The sequence below is a fragment of the Myotis nattereri genome, assembly GCF_964212035.1.
Source record: "Myotis nattereri genome assembly, chromosome: 3".
Taxonomy (NCBI): domain Eukaryota; kingdom Metazoa; phylum Chordata; class Mammalia; order Chiroptera; family Vespertilionidae; genus Myotis; species Myotis nattereri.
In genome coordinates this window covers 21,268,874-21,292,188 of record NC_138077.1, presented here as the reverse complement: position 1 = coordinate 21,292,188, position 23,315 = coordinate 21,268,874, and the positions used below count along the sequence as shown (strand labels likewise).

At 42.4% G+C, this 23,315-nt stretch overlaps 2 protein-coding genes across 2 annotated transcripts in view; both read right to left on the bottom strand.

Moving 5' to 3' along the window:
* The window catches only part of KCNAB1 (potassium voltage-gated channel subfamily A regulatory beta subunit 1), a 204,258-nt gene that overhangs the window by 71,556 nt on the left and 109,387 nt on the right, over positions 1-23,315 (bottom strand). The window lies entirely within an intron of this gene.
* Positions 7,001-9,383, bottom strand: LOC308514916 (small ribosomal subunit protein uS2). The gene has a single exon (XM_081085263.1). The coding sequence runs from the start codon at positions 8,137-8,139 to the stop codon at positions 7,252-7,254; it is 888 nt and encodes a 295-aa protein (XP_080941389.1). The 5' UTR covers positions 8,140-9,383; the 3' UTR covers positions 7,001-7,251.

Below are 23,315 nucleotides of genomic sequence, written 5' to 3'. Positions count from 1 at the left end.
AGTCCTATCTCCAAAGACAGGCTCGAAGTTCTAAGTTTCTTGCTGAAATTACAACTCATCTACACCTTTTGAATTTTTTCTATAGGTGCATTTACAAGTATTTGCATAAATATCTCATTTGCTACTCTCAGTTCTGACAAAATAGAGTCTTTGGGAAATTTCAGTTGTTAAAGAATAATTTACTGAACTTTCTTATATTGCAGTCAGTTTCCAGAAATGAAATTGATAGCCTGAAATTTAGTCTTTGAAAGTAGGCCATTCATTAAATACTGGATTTCAAACTTTATGAAAATAAACCAGAATTATTTGCTTTAGCTTTCTTAATTAAAAATGTTTAGTTGTTATAGTATTACAGATATCTCCCATTTTCTCCCTTTTTGCCCCTCTCCACCCAGACCCACTACTCCCCAGGCCTCTCCCGCACTATTGTCTGTGTCCATGTTTTATGCATTTATGCATATATGTTCTTTGGTTAATCTCTTCCTGTATTCCCAGTCCTGAGATCTGTTATTCTGTTCCGTGCATCCATACCTCTGGCCCTATTTTGTTCGTCAGTTTATTTTGCTAATTAGATTCCACATATAAGTGAGATCATGTGATATTTGACTTTCTCTAACTGGCTTATTTTGCTTCTTAATTAATTTTTGATAGCACAAATGAAGTGCTATGATTTGAAGTTCTCAAAATGTAGTACAAAATGGCATTGAAGACTAAATATGACAACACTGATAGCCAGACTAATGATGGCAACATTATACACAGATCTTGGAGGAGATTATTCTACTTATAAGAACCATTTACAACAATTCTATCCATGTTGGGAAAACCTTATTTTTAGAAATATGAATCTGAAAAATCAATCTGCATAAAACTACCTACCAACCTTATTTTTAAGTATTTAAGGCTGTAAACCATATATCACTGTGAAAATATACAGGACCTGACTGATATCGTGGTATAGAATAAAGATGCCAGGTTTTTTATTCTAAATAAAAACAGTAATGAATTATGAAAGAAATAGTAATTATTAAATGTTTTCTTTTTTAGTTATTTAAAAAAGTTTAGTATAAAATAGAACATGGGTAGCATATACATTTACCCTAAATATATACATGATTCCATTTCTGGGACTCTTATTCTTACACTCACCTTACTTTGTTGAGGTAGGCTACTACCTGGCCCTTTAGACATTCCTTACTCATTTGTTTTATAGTTATTTGCTTACCATTTTTATATCTTTTAGTAGGCAGTGAACTGTCTGAAGGTTAGTTTTTTGGTTTTTTTTTCATTTATCATCTCATCTCCACAGCCCTAAAATAGAAGTGAGTCCTTAGTAGATGGTCGATAATTGTTGGTTAAATTAAATTGCCTTTGGACTGTCATTAATCTATAAAATACTGGATAAATTTCTTAGCAAACCAGAATTCTTCTTTCAATTTCAAGAAACATGAGCAATGCTCATCAACAGTCCTAGGCCCGAGGTGATTAACGTGTTTTGGTACCTTCCCCTGGAGGTGGGTTTCTCCTTGGCAGCAAGGCCTGGGGGGGGGGGGGGCGGTGTGTGTATGGCACAGTGTAGGCAGGGTCCATCAGCCACCCTGAGGGAGAGGTGTCACTTCCAAATAGGACATATTCCCTCCTGATGGAGAGGGACAGAGTGGCAGCCTTCCCGACAGGGGACTCTGTATGATTTTATTCTCTACTGCCTGCCTCCACAAGGTCTAAGGTGGTTTATTAGTTCATATGATTGTCAAAACCCTCTGTGACAGTTTTCTTAATCATAGTTCTGCCTCTAATGAGAACATGCCTTCCTGAGACTTAGATGGCAAGTGATTATTTCACTATGAAATCTCAAATTAGTGGGATGTTATTTAGATGATAAATTAAACTGACATTTGTTATTTCAAATCTTTTAAAAGCAGAGGGAGTATAAAGAGAACCTTGGATTGTTCTTGTATTTTCTGGTGAAACTCTTTTATGCACCAAGAAATAGATGCTTTGAAAACCTCTGTTCGGGTCCCCTGCACACCTACGATGGCATAGAAAAATGATTGGAGAAATGGAAAAAAGAAAAAGAAAACTACCTTCCTTCTCTCTCTCTCTCTCTCTCTCTCTCTCTCTCTCTCTCTCTCTCTCTCTCTCTCTCTCTCTCTTACACACACACACACACACACACACACACACACACACACACCTATCCTGGATACTTAGTTACCTTGCTGGGGGTTTACTTCTTGTCATTCATTCAGGAAACATGCTTATCATTCAAATGACCTCCTTGCTTGAGTATGAAGAGCTATTTAGACATTTAGATATAATACTTGTTCACATAGGCTACCTCCCTGGCCCTTTAACATTTTATCTCATCATAGTGCAGTTACCAAACCAGAAAATTAACATTGTACAATATTAGGAACTAAACTACGGACCTTTTTTGAATTTCATTGTCCTCTTTTCTATTCTAGGATCCTATGCAGGACCCAATGTGACATTCTGTGTTCATGTCTCTTTGGACTCCCCAACCCCCTCACCCCAACCAACTTTCCCCTCTTAATGACAGGATGGTGTGGAGCCAGCACTGCTCTTTCAATAAGATACATAACTTGCACAAGTAGCTTGACGTTCATATTGATGCAAGATCCAAGCAAACAAACAGAAAGCAGATACCAGGAATCTGGCCTGAAGGGAAGTCTCAGATGACAGGGCTGGGATGTCCAGACAGGTGACAGAGGTGAAGAATTGGCTTCTTGCCCTTGGCATTTTCTACCAGTTGAAGAGCATGAAATGGATCTACCCTCCTGCTGGGGAGGCAGTAGAGTGAGTTGTTGAGCAAGTAGGGGAATCAGGCAGCTCTGGGCTGGAATTCTGACTCCGTCACTCACTAGCACAGGGAGGAAGGGTAACAACAATAACTAGTTTACAGGGTTGTTAGGAGGATTCTGTGAAATTTGGTGGGCGTTTCACAGCCTCTGCCACATGTGAGAATTAATGTCCAGTTTCAGATCAATGGTTCCTACACTTCAGGGTGCATTAACAACCTTCTAGGAACCCTCCTCTGAGATTCTGGTTCTGCAGATCTGAGGTAGAATGTGGGAGTCTTTATATTTAACAAGCAGCCCAAGTGATTGGGAAACAAAACCCTGAGCAACCCAGTTGTGTCCAGACAGATAAACAAGATGTGGACCTCTGTCCGGGCACCTGGGACCCAGCTCAAGGCTCTATCTTTTATAAAAGGTGCAGGCAAAGATCTCTTCCTTGCTCTGGTTTGCACCTGCTGATGTTTTCTACAGAGCCTGGCCCTTGTTTCAGGGTTCAAGCTGCCAGCTGGTATTTCATTGTTGGCTGCCAGTGTATTACTAATGAGCATCTGGCCTGAGTTAACAAATGTAATAATAACTTAGCCTTTAAAAAAAATTTTTTTTTTACTTTGATTACCTTTTCTTGCAAGAACCAATGATACCACTAAAGTTACGGGGGTTCGGAGGGGGCTTTCACAACTGCACTTTACAAAAGAGCGTGAGATCACCATGGAGCCAGGCATGGAAGTGCTAAAGGCCGTGTGGCATCAATGTGGGCTCTCAGGCAGGGGAAGTGCAAGCAGTGTTCCCATTTGCAGGCAACTTTGCACGGTCTGAAGAATTCTACACATTTTACAGATGAGGAAGCGAGTGGTAGAGAAGTATCTTTCCACAGCTGGTTAGAAGTGGGGTCTCCAAGGCCATGGTCCCTCCCAGCCCCATGCTGCTTTCTGGGAATGATGCCTACCTTCCTTCCCCACCCCTTGTGCCTGATGGTGCACCTAGTGTTTGCTCTACGTGCTTGTAACAATATCCTCCTCTCCCATGTTCTTCCCTCTGCCAAACGCCTCTCTCACCAAACCTTTCTTCTGATAAGCTTCACATCTCTGTCTGTCCTCAGAGTGCCCCAGCTGTGGATGAAGAATGGCGTACACTTGCCCCCTGGGCCACTTCCCTGTTCCCAGGGCCTCCCAATTTAATCCGAGGACAGGTTTTACCTTGTCTTCCCGAGAGACCTCATGCACAGAGCCATCCTGGCTATTAAGCTCTCACACCCTTAAGAACCCCAGAGCCAAGGCTAAGAGCTGGGCAGTAATGAGATGTGCCTGTCACTGAAGTAATCTGGGCAGGGTAAGCCAATGGACAAGCAGTGGCAAAGGGAGCCCGGTCTTAGATTAGGCAAGGCTGGGGTGGGGGTGGCGGGCTGGCTGGGTCTCCCAGAAAAACCCGAGGAGAGTCGGACCTTGAACTTCTAACACCCATGTGTAGGCTTGAGGTTTTGAGGGTAATGAATTTTTAATATTTTCTTTTGATTTAAGATTTTCTCTCATTAAGTGCCAAGGGATACTGCCAGCTCCATTTTGTTCTAAGATTTGTTTCTGGGCAAATCTTCTTGGAATGATTTTGTTCTGTTTCACTTTTAATCTGACCAGTAAAGTTTAGGGACAAGGAAGGAGAATGAATGGTGGGGAGGAGCTTAGAAGAGGCAGAATTTTGAGGTTGGATATTCCTCTATAGAGGCTGTTGTGAGCATAGGATAGGAATGAAATTTCAATGCCCTAAATCTTCCCCCAGAAAATAAATCTTTCCACTCCTCACATTTAGACATTAGAGTTAATAATATAGTACTTTAAATCCATGGTTTAAGTGCCTTATATTTCCTTATGTAGGTATGACTCCTGAGTTGATTGAGTTAGCACCTGAGCCTTTTATAGAACTTTAACATAAAATAAGGCCAAAAAATTCTTAGATGAATATTTCTTCTCAGTGTGTTTTAATTTTTTGTTCACACAGTTTAAATTAATAGTATTACTTTTGTAATAAGAAGCAAAGTTTTTTTAAAAAAATATGTATTACTTCAAATTAACCCCAAGAAATCTGAGGCATTTCTATACACCAATAGTGAACTTTCAGAAAGAGAGATTATAAAAACAATCCCGTTTACCATTGCACCAAAAAAATTAAGCTACCTAGGAATAAACTTAACTAAAGAGGTAAAAGACCTCTACTCAGAAAACTACAGGACGTTGAAAAAATATATAGAGGAAGACATAAACAGATGGAAGAACATACCGTGTTCATGGATTGGTAGAATCAACATCATTAAAATGTCCATACTACCCAAAGCAATCTATAAATTCAATGCACTTCCCATTAAAATACCAACGGCATACTTCAGAGATCTAGAACGAACTCTCCAAAAATTCATCTGGAATAAAAAAAGACCCCGGATAGCTACAGCAATCCTGAAAAAGACCAAAGTAGGTGGGATCTCAATACCAGATATCAAGTTGTATTACAAAGCCACTGTTCTCAAAACTGCCTGGTACTGGCACAAGAATAGGCATATAGATCAATGGAATAGAATAGAGAGCCCAGAAATCGGCCCGAACCAATATGCTCAATTAATATTTGACAAAGGAGGCAAGAACATACAATGGAGCCAAGATAGTCTCTTCAATAAATGGTGTTGGGAAAATTGGACAGATATATGCAAGAAAATGAAACTAGACCACCAACTTACACCATACACAAAAATAAACTCAAAATGGATAAAGGACTTAAATGTACGACAGGAAACCATAAAAATTCTAGAAGAATTCAAAGGCAACAAAATCTCAGACATATGCCGAAGCAATTTCTTCACTGATACAGCTCCTAGGGCACTTGAAACTAAAGAGAAAATGAACAAATGGGACTACATCAAAATAAAAAGCTTCTGCACAGCAAAAGAAACCATCAACAAAACAACGAGAAAACCCACTGTGTGGGAAAACATATTTGCCAATGTCATATCCGATAAGGGCCTAATCTCCAAAATTTATAGGGAACTCATACAACTCAACAAAAGGAAGATAAACAATCCAATCAAAAAATGGGCAAAGGACCTAAATAGACACCTTTCAAAAGAGGACATTCAGAAAGCCAAGAGACATATGAAAACATGCTCAAAGTCACTAATCATCCGAGAGATGCAAATCAAAACAACAATGAGGTACCATCTCACACCTGTCAGACTGGCTATCATCAACAAATCAACAAACGACAAGTGCTGGAGAGGATGTGGAGAAAAAGGAACACTTGTGCACTGCTGGTGGGAATGCAGACTGGTGCAGCCACTATGGAAGACAGTATGGAGTTTCCTCAAAAAACTTCAAATGGAACTCCCATTTGACCCTGTGATCCCACTTCTAGGAATATATCCCAAGAAACCAGAAACACCAATCAGAAAGGATATATGCACCCCTATGTTCATAGCAGCACAATTCACCATAGCTAAGATCTGGAAACAGCCTAAGTGCCCATCAGTAGATGAATGGATTAGAAAACTGTGGTACATCTACACGATGGAATACTATGCTGCTCTAAAAAGGAAGGAACTCTTACCATTTGCAACGTCATGGATGGAACTGGAGAGCATTATGCTAAGTGAAATAAGCCAGTCAATGAAGGAAAAATACCACATGATCTCACTCATTCATAGATAATAGAGACCATTATAAACTTTTGAACAATAATAGATACAGAGGCAGAGCTGCCTCAAACAGATTGTCAAACTGCAGCGGGAAGGCCAGGGAGGGTTGGGTGGCAGGAGGTAGGGGGGTAAGAGATCAACTAAAGGACTTGTATGCATGCGTATAAGCATAACCAGTGGACATAAGACATTGGGGGATAGGGGAGGCTAGGGGACTGTCTAGGGCGGGGGGATAAAACGGACACATATGTAATACCCTTTGTAATACTTTAAGCAATAAATTAAAAAAAAAAAAAGGAAAAAAAATATGTATTACTTCACAGGGAAATTCATTTCATAAACAAAGGTTTCAACAAAGCATAACTGTTCCTACTTCTCAAACATGAAAAAGAGATGGTGTTTGTGTTTTGTTAGTATCTTGTCCTAAGTTCCTTGGTCAAAATTCCTCACATTTTCTTTATACTGACATTTACATGTTGAAAATTCTTATGGTGAAGTTTACAGAGCACTTACAAGTATCATTTTTCATTAAGGTGCCTGGTTCACTCTGTTCTTTGGAAAAACTCATATAAGAAATGTACACAGTGACAGAATAAAACCAGATACCTACTGTCAGACACTAGGGCCAAATGGCAATTTCTGTTATTTTTAAAAACATTCAACTATTTTCTTTTCTTTTTTTTTTTTTTTTTTTTTTAGAAACTGTTTATTTTCCATCAACCTTATTTCCGTTCTGTTAAGAATTTGTGGAAGAACAGCTTAGGACCACTCAGTGGTTGTTCCTACCCATTCAGTAGCCTGAGCAGTGGGAGCTGCAGACCAGTCTTCAGTGGCAGGCTGAGCACTCCAGTCTTCAGTAGGAAACTGCTGAATGGGTACAGAGGGCACCTGCACGCCTTCAGACCAGTCTGTAACCTCAGGCTGAGCAGCAGTGAACTCGGGAGCAGGAGCAGTCCATTCGCCCTGAAATTCCTCCTTGGTCACAGCCTTTTCAGCAGCAGCCTGCTCTTCCTTTTCAATCTCTTCAGGGTCTCTGTAGAAGTAAAGATCAGGCATGACTTCCCACGGGTGTTCACGGGAGATAGTGCCACGCATGCGGAGTACTTCCCGGGCCAGCATCCACCACATCAGACCCACTGAGTGAGCCCCCTTGTTGTTGCAAGGGATGGCGATGTCCACATAGCGCAGCGGAGAGTCTGTGTTACACAGAGCAATGGTGGGCAGGTTAACGTAAGACGCCTCTGTGAGAGGCTGGTGGTCAGCCCTGGGATCAGTAACCACCAGAAGTCTTGGCTCCCGGAAGGCTGCCTGGATCTGGTTGGTGAAGGTTCCAGGAGTGAAGCGGCCGGCAATGGGAGTGGCTCCAGTGGCAGCAGCAAACTTCAGCACAGCTCGCTGGCCAGTATTCCTGGACGATATGACACTGACGTCAGCTGGGTTTTCGATGGCAACAATGGCCCGAGCTGCCAGCAGAAGCTTCTCCCAGGTTCTCTTCAGATTGATGATGTAGATGCCATCACTTTTCCTTTTGTAGATGTACTGTTCCATCTGGAAGTCAAGGTTGGTGCCACCTAAGTGGGTTCCTGCTGCAAGGAACTTGAGGACATCCTCCTCCTTCATTTGCAGGACATCAAGGGCTCCGGACATTGTGAAAAGTTTCCCTTTAAGTTACGTGGCAACCGAGAACAACGCCGTATGGAGCCCTCCCTGGGTAGCGCGGAAAGCCATTCAACTATTTTCAATATCTTCTAAAATGGGATATATTACTAAGATTGAAAGTGTTGTTGTTATTGTTGTTTACTGTGAACTCCTAGCACAGGGCCAAGAACATATAATGTGCTCAAATATATGTTTTTATTTCTTTTTTGGATTTATCTTTTATCTTTCCACAGGAAGTTACTATGAATAAGAACTCTCTGGAAAAACATAGATGTCGAGAAGTTTAAAGTCAACATAAACTCCTTTACACTTTTTTTTAATCTCTGAAAAGTTCATGTCAAATCTTTATCTTTTTGCAGGAATATATTTTTTGGATGGTTCAATGAGTTATTCTCTACAAACAGTAATAATTTTGAATAACTCTGGCATATCTGTATGTTAAAACCACAGTATGCTCTCACAGGACTCTTAGGCTATGCAAGGAAATAAGTGTATATTCCATGGTGAGGCAAAGGAACTTTTAGTAAAAACAAGATAATATACTGTAAAAAAGAATGAAAAATATTTTACAGCAGTTCCTTCCCTTTGGGCTATGAGCTTTATAATGTCTACTGGAGGCCTGGTGCACGAAATTCATGCACAGGGGGAGGGAGGGGTCTCTCAGCCTGGCCTGCACCCTGATCGGGCTAAACCGGCAGTTGGACATCCCCCTTGCAATTCGGGACCACTGGCACCTAAGTGCTGACCTGCCTGCCTACCTCATCACCCCTAAACACTCTGCCTGCCTACTTCATTGCCCCTGACTGTTCTGCCTGCCTGCCTGATCGCCCCTAACTGCCTCTGCCTGCCTGCCTGGTCACCCCTAACTGCTCGCCTGCCTGACTGATCGCCCCTAACTGCCTCTGCCTGCCTGCCTGAACACCCCTAACTGCTTGCCTGCCTGGCTGACTGCCCCTAACCACCTCTGTCTCAGCCCCTGCTGCCCTGGAAGGATGTCCGGAATGATGTCTGGAATGTCGTTCAAGCGTCTGGTCTAATTAGCATATTACACTTTTATTATTATAGATAGTATTAAATATCACTAATAACTCAAAATAAGAATACAAAATAATCCACATACTTGTTGACTAAGAAGCTTTTTGAAATGTAGAGAAATTAAAACTGAGAAACTATGTAAGGGATAATTTAAAGACTTTAAAAGTTCCCAAATTAACCCAGTTCCTATGTTCCCCTGTAGATTTACAAATTTACTTGTAAAATTAGCTTATTTTATCTGTGCCTGATGAGTACAAACTATTAATTATTTTAGCTTTTTAAATCTACAACATCCTGTTCCTAATAGAAAATTCATAGTTGTAGCAAACTGATGAAACAGATGGGTTATTTTTGCATCTCCCATAGAACTATGCATGGGATTTTTTAAAAGAACTGATTCTGTCTCTGTTTCTAACTAACAGACAGAGACCTTCCCTTTTCAATAATTATATGTAGGAATGTATCATGTTAAAGAAGAAAATGGAGCAATACTAAACCATAACACCATGTTGGTATATCTTTAATCTAAGGAGATCCCATTTAATTAAAACTCTACACAGAGCCATTCTCCTTTGAAATGATACTTTACACTATACTGGAAAACTAATTATGGCATGGGAGAAGCCCGGAACAGCTCCTGGCAGCCTAATCTGGACACTGCTGTTCCCAGCCAGGCTTTGGCATCGAGGGGATGGCAATATAACCACAGAGTCCTATGTTTGGAATGAAATTTCCAAACATAATGTATGGAAAGATATCCAGAAATTTAGATAACCAGGGGCATCAAAGAATATAAAAATTATATTTCTATGTCAACAATATCTTGGATTATTCTCAAACACAGAAGATAGGCCTTCCTAAGACATTTTTAAAGCTACTAAAATCTTGGGATAATCTCTGTATTCCCAGAGACTAAACAAAACTAGGCACAGAGGAGGGGCTTGTTAAGTGTTTTACGAATGAATAAATTTAAGAACTGCAGAGAGGGAATTGTTCGCATAGAAGAAATGTTCAATAAACTCTTTTATTACCTGCTGATCTTTTCATTAATTGATTGCCTGGAAAAGAATTGATCTGAATGACTCCATCTGTGGCCTTTGTCTGAGTTAATGGTCTGGGTATCCACCAGCTACCACACCAGTGTACGCAGAGGATGGCTGGGAGGCTGGCCTGGATTCGGGGAGTCATTATGGTAGAATAACACTTGCATCTGCTATCTTCAAGCAGTAAGTTAAGCAGGAATAGCGTCTTGTTACTCCTTCTGCTAACACCAGGGACCCTGGTTTCAGGAAACAAGGGAGGGTGCTCCCAGAAGGAACTTCGGGGAACAAGAATACTTGCCTGGTGACTCACCATTTTTGATCATTTTACGATTAGTCAAGAACTTCAGGGACCACTCACTACAAAGGATTAGAACTTTCTGGTAACTAAGACAGGACGTGCCTCCAAAGGATCTGTATAGCACACCTCAGGATTCCTGAAGGTTGGGTGGAGATGTCAGCCTATTCTCCACAAGGATGGGGAACATGGCTGTCTTGTTCATCACTGTCACTCCAACACCAAGAACAGAGCTCAGTTTTGCGAGTCAACCATCTCTCAGGTCCTAGGCAACACACTCTGAAATTATTTCTCTCATTTTTCAACAATCCTGAACGGTAGGTATTTTCATTTTCTTTCTTTTGAGTATGTCCCTGGATAAATAGATTCATCTTTGAGACTTTGCTAACCTTGAAAATGGATAATGACACCTGCTCTAGTGTTGTTGTGAGAACAGAAGGAGGCGATGATGATGCCAGCCAACCCTTTTTTGAGAACTTACATTATGCCAGGTGCTACACACTTTACAGGCATTATCTCATTTGAAACTCACGACCGCTCTGTGATTTGAGTTTATTTGCTAGGGAATGACTGAACAGGGATCTGAGCCCACGGAGTCTCACTCCACAACCATGCTCTTAATGATTTTAATAGCATATGTCAAATGTCCAGTACAGTACTAAGCATATAACAGGTACTCACTAGATATTACTTTCTTTCTTATCTTCCAAAGATATAATATTTGAGGCAGCAGAAATTCTATAGGAACACAAATAACTTTTCCAGCAACCACAGGGAAAGCCATAATCAACATGAGAATTCATGAATTCTAACAGTATACCCATCTTAAAAAAGCACAGGACAATTTATTATTTTTTAAATATATATATTTTTATTGATTTCAGAGAGGAAGGGAGAGGGAGAGAAAGATAGAAACATCAATGATGAGAGAGAATCATTGATTGACTGCCTAGTGCACGTCCCCTACTGGGGACCGAGCCCACAACCCAGGCATGTGCCCTTGACTGGAATTGAACCTGGGACCCTTCAGTCTGCAGGCCGATGCTCTATCCACTGAGCCAAACCAGCTAAGGCGAGAATTAATTATTTATTATGGATTGTTCTGAAGTGATATATGGATAGTAATGAATAGACTAAAACATTAACATTAAAAATGCTGCAAGATTCTGAATTTTAATTGGAGACCAATTAAAGATCAAGCTACATAAAAAACAAAGACCCCTCCTGGTACTTCCTTCTTTCACCAGGCACCAAAGGTGGCATTTCCCTGGACACTGTCTGTGTCTTCTGCATACTGCGTGGGAAACAAAATCCCTCAGGTGCACAAAGCTTCCATGGTGGACTCAGCCATCTGATGAGCAAGTAACAGAGGTGGAGAGCTCCTTGTCTAGGCCAGTGATCCTCAACTCTGGCCCAGTTGGTATGATCACTTAGGAGCTGATGCCCTGTCCCATATGGGATCCTGGTATGAGGAAGGGCCCAGGCACAGGTATTATTTGAAAGCTCCCCATGTGATGGTATTGGCAACCAGAGTTGGAAACTGGTTTAGGCAGTGGTTAAAACATTGTTGGAATGGATTCAATCCCCCTTACAAGCTCCCAGAATGACGGAAAGCTCAGAGTGGGAGGAAGAAACACAGTAAATATAGGGCCAAACATGGAAAAGCAATTCAGCAAAGAAGACTGAACATGGCTTTGACTCCAAACGGGACATTGTGATGTCTTGTAGGGTCTTTACCCCAGCCAAATAAAGGGTTACAGACTATTCCTTCAAAATTCTCTCTTTGGTGCTTTGCCCTTCGTTTTATTATTACTATTAAACTTCCACAAAAATCCCAGTGGTAGTAAATGACTGTAGCAAAAATAGCTTAGTTGACATAATTTTAAAAAGGGTAGAATAAAGAAGAGCATCAACAGTGTCATTTTCTGGGACAAGATTATAGAGGCCACCAATCCTGATAGAATAGGGTACAAATGAGACACATCAGACTTATGGGGTTAGGACAGGATTTCTCCCACTGGTACCATATAGAATGATTAATTCAATATAGAGACTTAAAAGCTTAACCAAAGTCTAGTTGGAGATGGGCTACCAGGTCATTATATCATTCCTACATAATTTATTAACTTGGGGCAACTCTTGATTTTCCACTAACAGGTTTTCATGTCTATAGGATTCAAAAATAGAAATGCAAATTTTATTCTAAAGACAAACATATGTGCATTTTTTATTTACTGTGTCACTGTTCCCTCTCTTAGCAGAGGTAATTGAGGATTTGCTATCTCCCTCATATAATTCTGGTGGGTTGATTGGAGGAGTGACACAGCAGCCACCAATTCATCTGAATAAAATGCCAACTCTTCTTAAAGTTACACTGATGAAAAAACTGCATATATTTAGCACACCCTGGATGGTGCAAACTCCCAAGTATAAACCTCAATTTAAAACATGTTTGCAAGACAGGCGATGACAGATGGGACAGTGGAAAATGTTGATAGGGTGGAGCTAAAAGACCACAAGTGTGTTGAACTTGCACACAAGAAAATTTGGATGGAGGTGTGCCTCATTCATATTCCAATATACACTGACTGGCCAGATTATTATGACCACCTGATGTTTGTAGGCAAATTAGCTATAATTTCACACTGAAGTTGCTAGAGGGTCAGATCATTACAAATGTCTGAATAGCACAACATACCTAAGTATCGTTGCTGATCAAGTTCATCCTATCATGTTGATGGCGTATCCCAATGGAGATGGCTTCTTCCAACAAGACAATGCGCCATGCCACGGTGCTCATATTGTGCAGGAGTGCTTTCAAGAACACGAGGGAGACTTGACTTTGCTTAGGCGGCCCCCACAATCACCAGATCTCAATCCAATTGAGCATTTGTGGGATGAAGTTAAAAGAGCCATCAGGTAGCTGGTTCTACAACCATCAAATCTCACAGAACTGGACAGTGTTATTCATCAGGCATGGTGCCAGATGCCTCGCATCACCTTTCAACATCTGGTGGAGTCAATGCCAAGAAGAATTGCTGCAGTATTGAAGACAAAAGGTGGCCCAATGAAGTATTGATGAGGTGGTCATAATAATCTGGCCGGTCATAATAATATGGCCAGTCAGTGTATGCATTAAAGATCTGGTCATCAGCCCTGGCCAGTGTGGCTCAGTTGGTTGGGTGTCATCCTGTGTACCAAAAGGTTGCTGGTTTGATTCAAGATCAGGGCACATGCCCCAGTTGCAGGCTTAATCCCCAGTAGGGGGCATGTGGGAGACTGCTTTCACATTGATGTCTCTCTCTCTCTCTCTCTCTCTCTCTCTTCTCTCTCTCTCTCTCTCTCTCTCTCTCTCTCTCTCTCTCTCTCTCTCCCCTTCTTCTCTCTCTAAATATCAATTTTAAAAAATCTTTAAAAAATGATCTGGTCATTAGCTCTCAAGGGCTATAATCTCTCACTCTGGCTTATCTTGTGCAGTTACCTTCCTCACACACTCTGTATTCTAACTCTTTACCTTCTTTCAGTTCATCTAGTCTCTGTCTTCAATTCCTTCCTTAACCAGAAAGGTTAGGATGGCTGGATAATATGGTTCACCATTTAGAAGACTCTCTTGCCCTATTCTCAACTCCACTGCTTCACTCTTCCTTCATTGAATCTGCCTGGCAAAAATTCACACCCGGATGAATTTGCCTCCCTGTGCTCATCACCTATAACCAAGATGCTGAGCTGTACTGGAGGAAATCACAGGCTGCTGAGCCCCATGCATTGTACTTTCTTGGTTTACACTAACTGTGCATAGAGGCCACTAGGCTTCTGTTTCTCATCACTTTTGTCCACTGTTTGGATTTCAAACCTGTCCTATTTCTCTCAACCTCAGATCCCACTTCCTCTTCATCATCGGCAGATAATCATGCCTCCTGCTTCACAGAGCAATTCAGCAAAGAACATAAAAGCAAGCAAACTGTAACCCCCTCCACCTCCTGCTACCAAATCTACCAGCCTCCCCATAGCAGATAAGATTGATGCCCTGCCCACTCCCCATGAGTGTCCAGCTGCCTGAGAACTCCCACTGGTGTGCAAACACTCCTCTTTCCTAACCTTTTGGTGGGTGTGCACTGGCTCCAGAGTTAAGGGAACACAAACTTAGACAACACCCATCTTTTCTTCCTCTTTTTCTGTCACCATAGGAGAAGGTACCTTCTATCCAAGTTTCATTTCTTCACTGATTATCTGGGTCCCATTTCCTGCTCCTTCTCAGACCTCACTCCATGGATTAGCACCTCTCATTACTGTATCTTTTCTTTGTCTGGTTCTACTTTGTTCATTTACTATTAATTTCACACCCTCCACTTCAATTCCTTTTTGTTCATACTTGTCTGATTTGTATTGGCCCATTTCTTTATGTTCCATTTATCTTTGTCCCTTTCCTTTTTTTTTTTTTAAATATATTTTATTGATTTTTTACAGACAGGAAGGGAAAGAGATAGAGAGTTAGAAACATCGATGAGAGAGAAACACCGATCAGCTGCCTCCTGCACATCTCCCACTGGGGATGTGCCCACAACCAAGGTACATGCCCTTGACTGGAATCGAACCCGGGACCTTTCAGTCCGCAGGCCGACGCTCTATCCACTGAGCCAAACCGGTTTCGGAAATGTCCCTTTTCTTAAAGAGCATACCTACCAACTAGTACTTTCTTTTTACCCAATTCTAAAACTTTGTAATTTCCTATGATGATAGCTATGTTATATCTTTTTTTTTTCTGAACTTTTATTTCATTCTTTTAGAACATTTTCTTTACCTGTCTTTAATTTGGTCAAGCCGCATCTAGCTCACAGCCCCCTGATGGATTCTGTACAGGCTCTTGCTATGTACACAGTATGATGAACTGGTCTCACAATTAGTGGGCAACTGATTGTCACATTTAATCTTTTGCAAAACTGACAGTGTTTGAGTCATATGTAGCCTGTCTCTTTGCCTCTATCCCCAGTCTTCTCCAACTTGCTGTATGCACCGGTGACCACTGTGACCAAAATGAACTTCCTGGCCAAGTGACTCCTAGAGTTAAATATTTCGTACTCCCAAGCACAAAACCAATAAATTCTAAGCTTCATGGCCTGGCCTCAATGCTCTTCATAATCTTTCTAAACCCTCTTTAATCATTTTATTTCCCAGGCAGTTCCTTCTCCAGGCCACGCTAGTCTAGACTTCATGCTTCCCTTCCTAAAATGTATGTATCAATTCATTTAGAAAATATTTATTGAGCCCCCATCATTCCCCCAGAGCCATGCCAGATGGTGGGGTCAAAATGGCAGATGATGATAATGGAGCTCCCAGTCTAGCAGGGAGGATGGATAAATGTTCAAACAATTACAGTACATGGCCCCAAGGGCTACATACTAGTAAGAGATGACAGATGGGAACTAATAGAAAGCCTCTAGCTGGACTTGGATGGTCAGGAAAGCAACAATCAAGCCTGGATCTGAGTGAGGAGAGAGTAGGAAAATTCAACAAAAAGAACTGCCTGTGACTTTCTCTCATCAGCCTGGCAGATTCCTATGCATCCTTCAAAATCCTGTGATCTCCAGAAGCTCTCACCCTGCTTCCCAGAAAAGGTGGCCACTTCCTGATTTGTGATATTTCTGTCTTTTACCTCTGCCTCTCTGTCTCTCTACCTCTATCATGGTCTTGCTAAACTGGTTTTTTGCTTGTTTACTCTTTGAAGTAGCTCCTTCCGACCCTCTTAGTAATCAGCTCAGATGTTTTTTCATTCAGAAAGCCTCCATGGCCTCCCCCCCCCCCCCTCAAACCTAGGCAGCCCTTGTATGTGTTCTCATAGCATCTCAAATTTCTCTCAGAGCACTGGTCACATTGTGATTCATTCATTCAGTCAGTTATTCATTTCATAAATGGGCATGGGCACAGGCATGTGTGCCAAGCTGATAACCCAGCAGGAAATAAGTCAGATTAAAGAGTTATTCCCAGCAAACATAAGTGCAGGGTGTCCTTTGGGGACACTTAGCCCAAGGATCTAATCCAGCCTGGGAAGAGGAGGCTGAGGAAGGGAAGAGCCGCAGATGATGACAGTGACTATGGGGACTTGGAAGCTGGAGGTGATGGGCGGCAGGAACTAGGTAGCTGGTGGAGGAGCCAGGGGATGGGGCTCTGCTGTCTCTACCACTGACTGCGACATTTCTCCACTTCCTGCCTCTGTTTTTCTCATCTGTAAAGGCGGTGGTGACTGCGAGGACTAATTTTCACTCTCATAACTGTGAGACCATGTTTCTAAATTGTTATCAGTTCTGGCAAGTTGCCCACCTCTGGGTCTACGGAGGACCTTGTCGCCCCCATATTCGATGAAACGTTTTTGCAACCGTTTGTTTCATTTTTGAATCCCAGGTTAGCATTAGAGGGCTATTCGTCCCTTTACCACTACACCGAGGGCCAGGAAGGGTGTGTGTGTGCACACACACATTGGGGTTGTTGTAGCTTCCTCTGCTTTTTCCTCTCAAGTTCTTCCCTGAGCCCCGACTCTGACCATGAACCTCAGGCTGCTGTGAACTCACCCCCCTGTATCTAATACACTCCACGAGGGACAGCAAAGGCTGTCAGGTTGTCAGCAATTCTTAAGAAGGATTTTATCCATGGAGGTATAAAAACGAAGAAGCCACATTTTGAAACTATTCTGTAAAAACACACATGCCGATTCATTTTTAATGTGTATGCACCATGGCATTTACTCAAGGTAGACGTTCCAGGAAAAGTGACAAGCCTAAAACTCTCCCGTTACATGTTTAATATTCATGCACCATTTAAATTCTGTGGGTATTTTGGTCTTCAGATAGTTCACTCTGTGCTATGCAGAAAAATCGGTAAATTCTCTGAGGGAAGAAATTGCACTTTTTAAATTGTTTCTCGAGAGTCTCAGAGGCACTTTATAAATACTATTGTTGTTGTTACGTTGTTAGAATGATAGGTGAGGTGCCCAGTTTGCATTGGCCTTAGTAATAAGAATGACAATCATGAAGAGTGTCACAAAAAGAATACCACCCATGTTAAATATTTAAAGTCACGTTCTCCTGTTGTCAAAATATTTAGTGCAGTGACAACATCTCTGAAACAGAAGGAGATGAGCCACGAGTACATTCTGCACATTAGAAAGAAGCCACCAGCTTATTTTCATGGTTCCCTGCTTTTGCTCTAGAAGGTTCCCTTGGTTAGGGAAGGGAATAAGGCAGGATGAGCCCAGGTGGCAGGTGCTGAATGGAAGGAGATTGAGCTGGATCTGTCTGCCCCAGGAACCTTCCCTGGACTTCAGCTCCAGAGAGCTCCCAGCCAACCCTGGGCAGATTTTCCTCATGGAGGCTGCAGCTCAGGTGGAAATGACTCAGGCCAGATCCAGGGTCTGGGACTGAGGACAACAGCTACTGAGTGGACAGAAATCATAGCTGCTGGCACCTAGCTCACCAGATACCAGCTCACACCTGTCTCCATCCACGTCCATCTGGTAAGGGCAATGGGTTCCAACCCTGCTGCTGCCTCAGAATCATCAGTGCAGCCATTTAAAAACACTTGCCCCCAGGCTGGGTGGAGACTAGTTATTTGCATGTTTAAAAGTACCACAGGTAATGCCAATATGCGGCCGGAATGGAGAAGAAACATCTCTTGAGAGGTTCAGTGTAGGTCCTCCAAGGTGTTACATATTCATGGAGTCAGTTGGCACTACCTAGGAATCACAGCCTGGAGGTTTGTGTAAAACAGGGCCCCAAAGGCGTAGAGTGTTCCTTCTCTTCTTCATTGCTTAGATCCAGACCCAACCCCATCTTGTAGGACTGCATAAAGTGTCCTTCCTGACCAGTGAACAGCATAGAATTCTTTTTGGGATGATGGTATTCTACCTGAGGCTCAATATATGCTCAAATGAGTACATGACCACATATACCCTTATCTGAGCTCTCCCTATATTCCTAAATACTGCAGCATTCCTAGAAGTACCTGTCAGCTTGGCACATATGCCTGTGTGATGTTTTTAAAACTAGCAAAATGATTTTATTAGTTAAGGTTCTCCATAGAAACTTATAATTTTTATATAATTCCTTATTGATATATTCAGACATTTCTATATAATTATAATATATAATCCTATCTAATAAAAGAGTAATATGTAAATTAACTGTCACTCCACGACAAAGATGGCGGTGCCCATAGCAGCCAGGGCAGGATGCTGGCAGTGTCATCCCGGCAACGTGAGCCCAGCAGGCAACCCGGAGCAAGCAAGCGCCCAGCAGGGCCTGCTGGCGGGTCACCATGGGGACCCCTGAGCAGGCAAGCGCGGTCCACAGGCAGCGCCTAGCAGGACCTGCTTGCCCATCGCTGGGCCCGCAGGCAGCACGCAGCAGGGCCTGCTTGCCAGTCGCCATGGTGTGGTGCAGGTAGGCCCTGCAGTGAGCAGAGAACCACAGGGAGCGGGCCTAAGCTGTCAGTAGGACATCCCCTGAGGACTCCCGGATTGGAGAGGGTGCAGGTCGGGCTGAGGGACCCCTCCTCCCTCCCCCTGCACAAATTTTGTGCACCAGGCCTCTAGTATATTATAAAACATACAAATGTATTTATATAAATATATATGATATTTAAATATGCATGTACATATACAAAGAGATTTATTATAAGAAATTGGCTAAGATGGTTATGAAGGTTGAGAAGTCCCAAGATCGCCATCTGTAAGCTGTAGTAGATTCAGTCCATGCCAAGCTGATGGTATAAATTCTAGTCCAAAAGCAAGTAGGCTCAAGGCCTGATAAGAGAGAGCATTTCAGTTCAATTCCAAAAGCCAGACAAGTTTGACATTACAGCTCAAAGCAGTCATGCAGGTGGAGTCCCCTCTTTTTGGAGGGAGGGTCCCCCTTTTTGTACTAGGCATTCGTGCCTTCCACTGATTGAAGGAGGACCACCCACCCACTCTGGAGAGGGCTACTTTACTCAATCCACTCACCCAAATATTAATCTCATCCCAAAACACCCTCAGGACACACCTAGAATAACGTTTGATCAAATATCCAGGCACACCATGGACCAGACAAGTTGATACATAAAATTAATCATCACATGACCTTTTTCTTGTGAGCATTTTATCTGGAGGGAAGCACACACATCTGAGAGTGAGTGGTGCAGGGCAAATTCAGCCCCTTTCAAGCACCTATAGGAGTAGCTGCCCACAGTGGTGTGTCACCTCCCATGGCATGAATCAGATGGGCCTCCTTCTCTTCATGCGAGACTATGTGGAGCAACTCAGAATGTAGGCAGATGCCTCTTTGTAATGAAAGGAGTGAGAGCCCTGCTGAGAAGGCTCTGAGCTGACCCAGCCTGGACTCCATGGAATGATAGTCTCTTGGTCTATGACCCGCTTTGGGGGCAATTCTCATTGCTGGGCTGACCCCTATCTCCTCTCCCCACCTCCCTTCACGAGGCCTTCTCTGTGTCTGCATTGAAGTGCTGCTGAAGAAAACCAAAGAACTGGGTTGGCTGGACCTCAGCAGTTCATGTTTTCTGACCTCTGCTGGATCTTCGCTATTACCCAGTGCACTTTTTGTCACTCGGTAGCAATTGATCCATCTATGCAGATTTCATTCAATAAATATTTTTGAGCACCTACTACTTGCCTGATCCTGTGATCTGCTAAAGGTACAATAGGAGTGTAGAAAATGCAGAGGCCCTCTCTGCTCTCAGAGAGCATGCCATGTGGCAAACTCCACAGGCAGGTGTTCTAAACCTGAGCAAATATCTCAACCCTCTGAATATGTAGGTGGCCTTAAGGACATCCTTGGGTTCATCACTGTTAGAAGTTCCCAGGTCTTTATTCCCAGCTCTCTTTGGGTGTCCGGGGCAGGTCACAGGCTCTCTGGTCACCACTCTCCAGCAATGCTCCCACTTCACTGAATCCTCCCTCCTCTCACTGCCTCCTCCTGGCCTTCTACCTGAGGTTTCAGCTCATCCACCACATGCCCAATCCAGGAACCCAAGCATCCTTCCCTGCTCAGGGAGACTCCTCATTCTGCATCCTGAGGTCACCATGTTCTATTTATCCTTCCTCTTTGGTCCACCTTTAATATCACTGCCTCATTGTCTGCCTTGTCTCCAGTCTCAACCCTTCCCCCTCTAATGTAGCCTTTATATCGCTGCCAGAAAACAATTCTGATACATTTGATCACATCCTACTCCTGATCCAAGTTTTGGAATGGTTTTTCACAGGCTAGAGCAGAGTTTTAAACTTTTTTTTTGGCAGAAGGATGCTTTCCCACCCCCCTTCAAAATTGTGTGATTACTTGTAACTATGATGCTTAATTTTCAAAGCCACAGTTCAAAATGGAAAGTGAAGCACTAAAAAGAAATGAGCTATTAAGCCATGAAAAGATATGGAGGAAACTTAAATGCATATTACTAAGTGAAAGAAGCCAATATGTAAAGGCCACCTACTGTACGATTCCAACTATCAGACATTCTGCAAAATGCAAAACTATGAAGACAGTAAATGGGTCAGTGGTTGCCGGAGTTTAGGAGGAAGGGAGAGATTAATAGGCAGAGCACAGTGGGTTTTTAGGGCAGCGAATATTTTGTATGATAATATAATGGTGGACATATCACTATACATTTACCAAAACCATAGTACAACACCAAGAGTTATACATATAACTAATGTAAACTACAATCTTTAGGTGCTAATGATGTGTCAATGTAAAATGGTAACCAATGTACCAACCACTCTGGTGTGGGACGTTGATAGTGGAGGAAGCTATGTGTATGTGGGAGAAGGGGAACTTTCTGTACTTTTTGTTCAGTTTTGATCTAAAAATGGTAATTTATAATTTATTACATTAAAAATTTACATTTAAAAAAGTTAGTTTATATTTTTAAAAAGGAGCCACTTTGATGGAGGCTGCGGCAATGGAAGGAGGAGGGTGGAGAGAGGTGGAGCCTTGTCTGTCTCTGTTCCTCCAAGACCTCGGGGCACTAGGACTTGGAGGAACTTGAAAGACAAGAGCTGAATGCGTTAGCAAGGCAAACAAGGGCTCTCTCCATCAGGCCCAGCTTCCCTTCCAGGCCCTAAGGTTCCTGAGCACCGCGCACTCATAATATTCTAGTGTTTCCCCAGGTACCTCCTGCTCTGGTACTTGCTTGCATTGCTCCCTCAATCTTGAATTACTTGCCCTCTTTTTCTGCCTCCTTCTAAGCTTGATAACTCCCTTCAAATCTCAGCTCTGAAGCACCTTCCCTGAGCAGCTGTCCTAAATTCCCTGTGCTCGATTCATCCCAGACTCTCCACTACGGCATTGTCAGATGCACTGTCTGTGTTTGCATGCCTGATCCTACTACACTGGGAACCATCTGAAGCAGGGGCCTTGCTGCTTTCATCTTGGTATCTCCCATAACCAGCACAATGCCTGGTTTCCTACATGTTTGCTCAGAATGAATGAATGAATGAGTACATAATTCTATTCTTCCTCTCTAAGAAGATGATCCCACCTCCCACTAGACTGGGGTGATTTTCAGTCACTCTTTGGTGGATTTACTCCTTCCCATCAGTGTATTTATATACCAGGCCAGCCACAGCAACCCACAGGTGGGTTTGGCCATTTAATTCTTTTTACCTGTTTCTCTTACTGGCAGAGTTTGTTCCTTCAGATGTATTTTCAGTTCATCCTCGAGTTACTTTACCTGCCTGCTCTCATTTGCATATGCTCCTAGTTCATTGAAAGAAAGCTTGTCAGGGCTAGAAGTTCCCTTCCTTGTCCTCTGATAGAGAAGAAAGTCAGAATTGTTAGCTTAAACTATGGCCTTTAGAGTATTCCAATATAATTGTGTGATTACTTGGAACTATGATGCTTAATTTCCAAAGCCTCAGCTGAACATGGGCTGCGATTCTGCTGACATCCCAAGTCCACAGCAGTAAACCCGGCTTCCCCTGGATGGGACAGCTGGGGTCTGCAGAGCCTGACTAATTATCTAAGGCAGGTGCATTTTTCCTTTCTCTGAATTTTTTTGTCTCCTCTGGCTTACAGAGGTAGCTCAGAGCAGTTCTTAAAGAATGCTTATTCAAGCTGTCAAGCTTTGTTAACCTGTTCTGAATGAAGCCAGTCAGCCCCTGAATTTCCTCGTTTCCTCCTGTTTTTCACGCAGTGCCTTATCACAAGTGTTCAGACTCTCAAAGAAGCTCAAAGCTCAAGTCAGGACTTCTGCTCCTGAATCATCTGTTCCAAAGCTCACCTCCCCGCCTCCCCCCCCGCCCCCCCCGCCCCCCGCCACTCACACACATGGGGTTTTAAAACACTGCTCTCTGTCCTCCAGACATTCATTTACATGTAGCACTTCATGGACACCTGCAATTTTTTAGTCTTAAGGGCCTTTGGTGGAATTTTCTATGTACTTTTGACTAAATTATTTTCTGCCCTAGAAACGGACTCTATGAGATAATTGGTCAATGATCTTTTACTTTAGTTCTTAATTTGTATTTTATTAAATTATCATATTTCATAATTTGTATTTATAGGGAGTTTCTTTCAATAATGGATAGTGAATAATTATTTACGATTAAGCACATTCTCATAAAACTAAGGTTAGGTGATCCCTGATAGCGAGTCTCCTTTCAAATAGAAGTGAAAGGTAACAAGATCTGAGCTATAAATTAAGCAAATGTCAAGTTCCCTTAGACTTATAGTGAACAAAGTCCGCCCTTAGGTTCCAAATCAGATAATCAGAAAGAATCAGGAAAACTTAGGCCCCCATCACCTTAATAT

Bases quoted from the DNA above. Each gene is read 5' to 3' on its own strand.
- LOC308514916 (XM_081085263.1), bottom strand. From the start codon at position 8,139: ATGTCCGGAGCCCTTGATGTCCTGCAAATGAAGGAGGAGGATGTCCTC.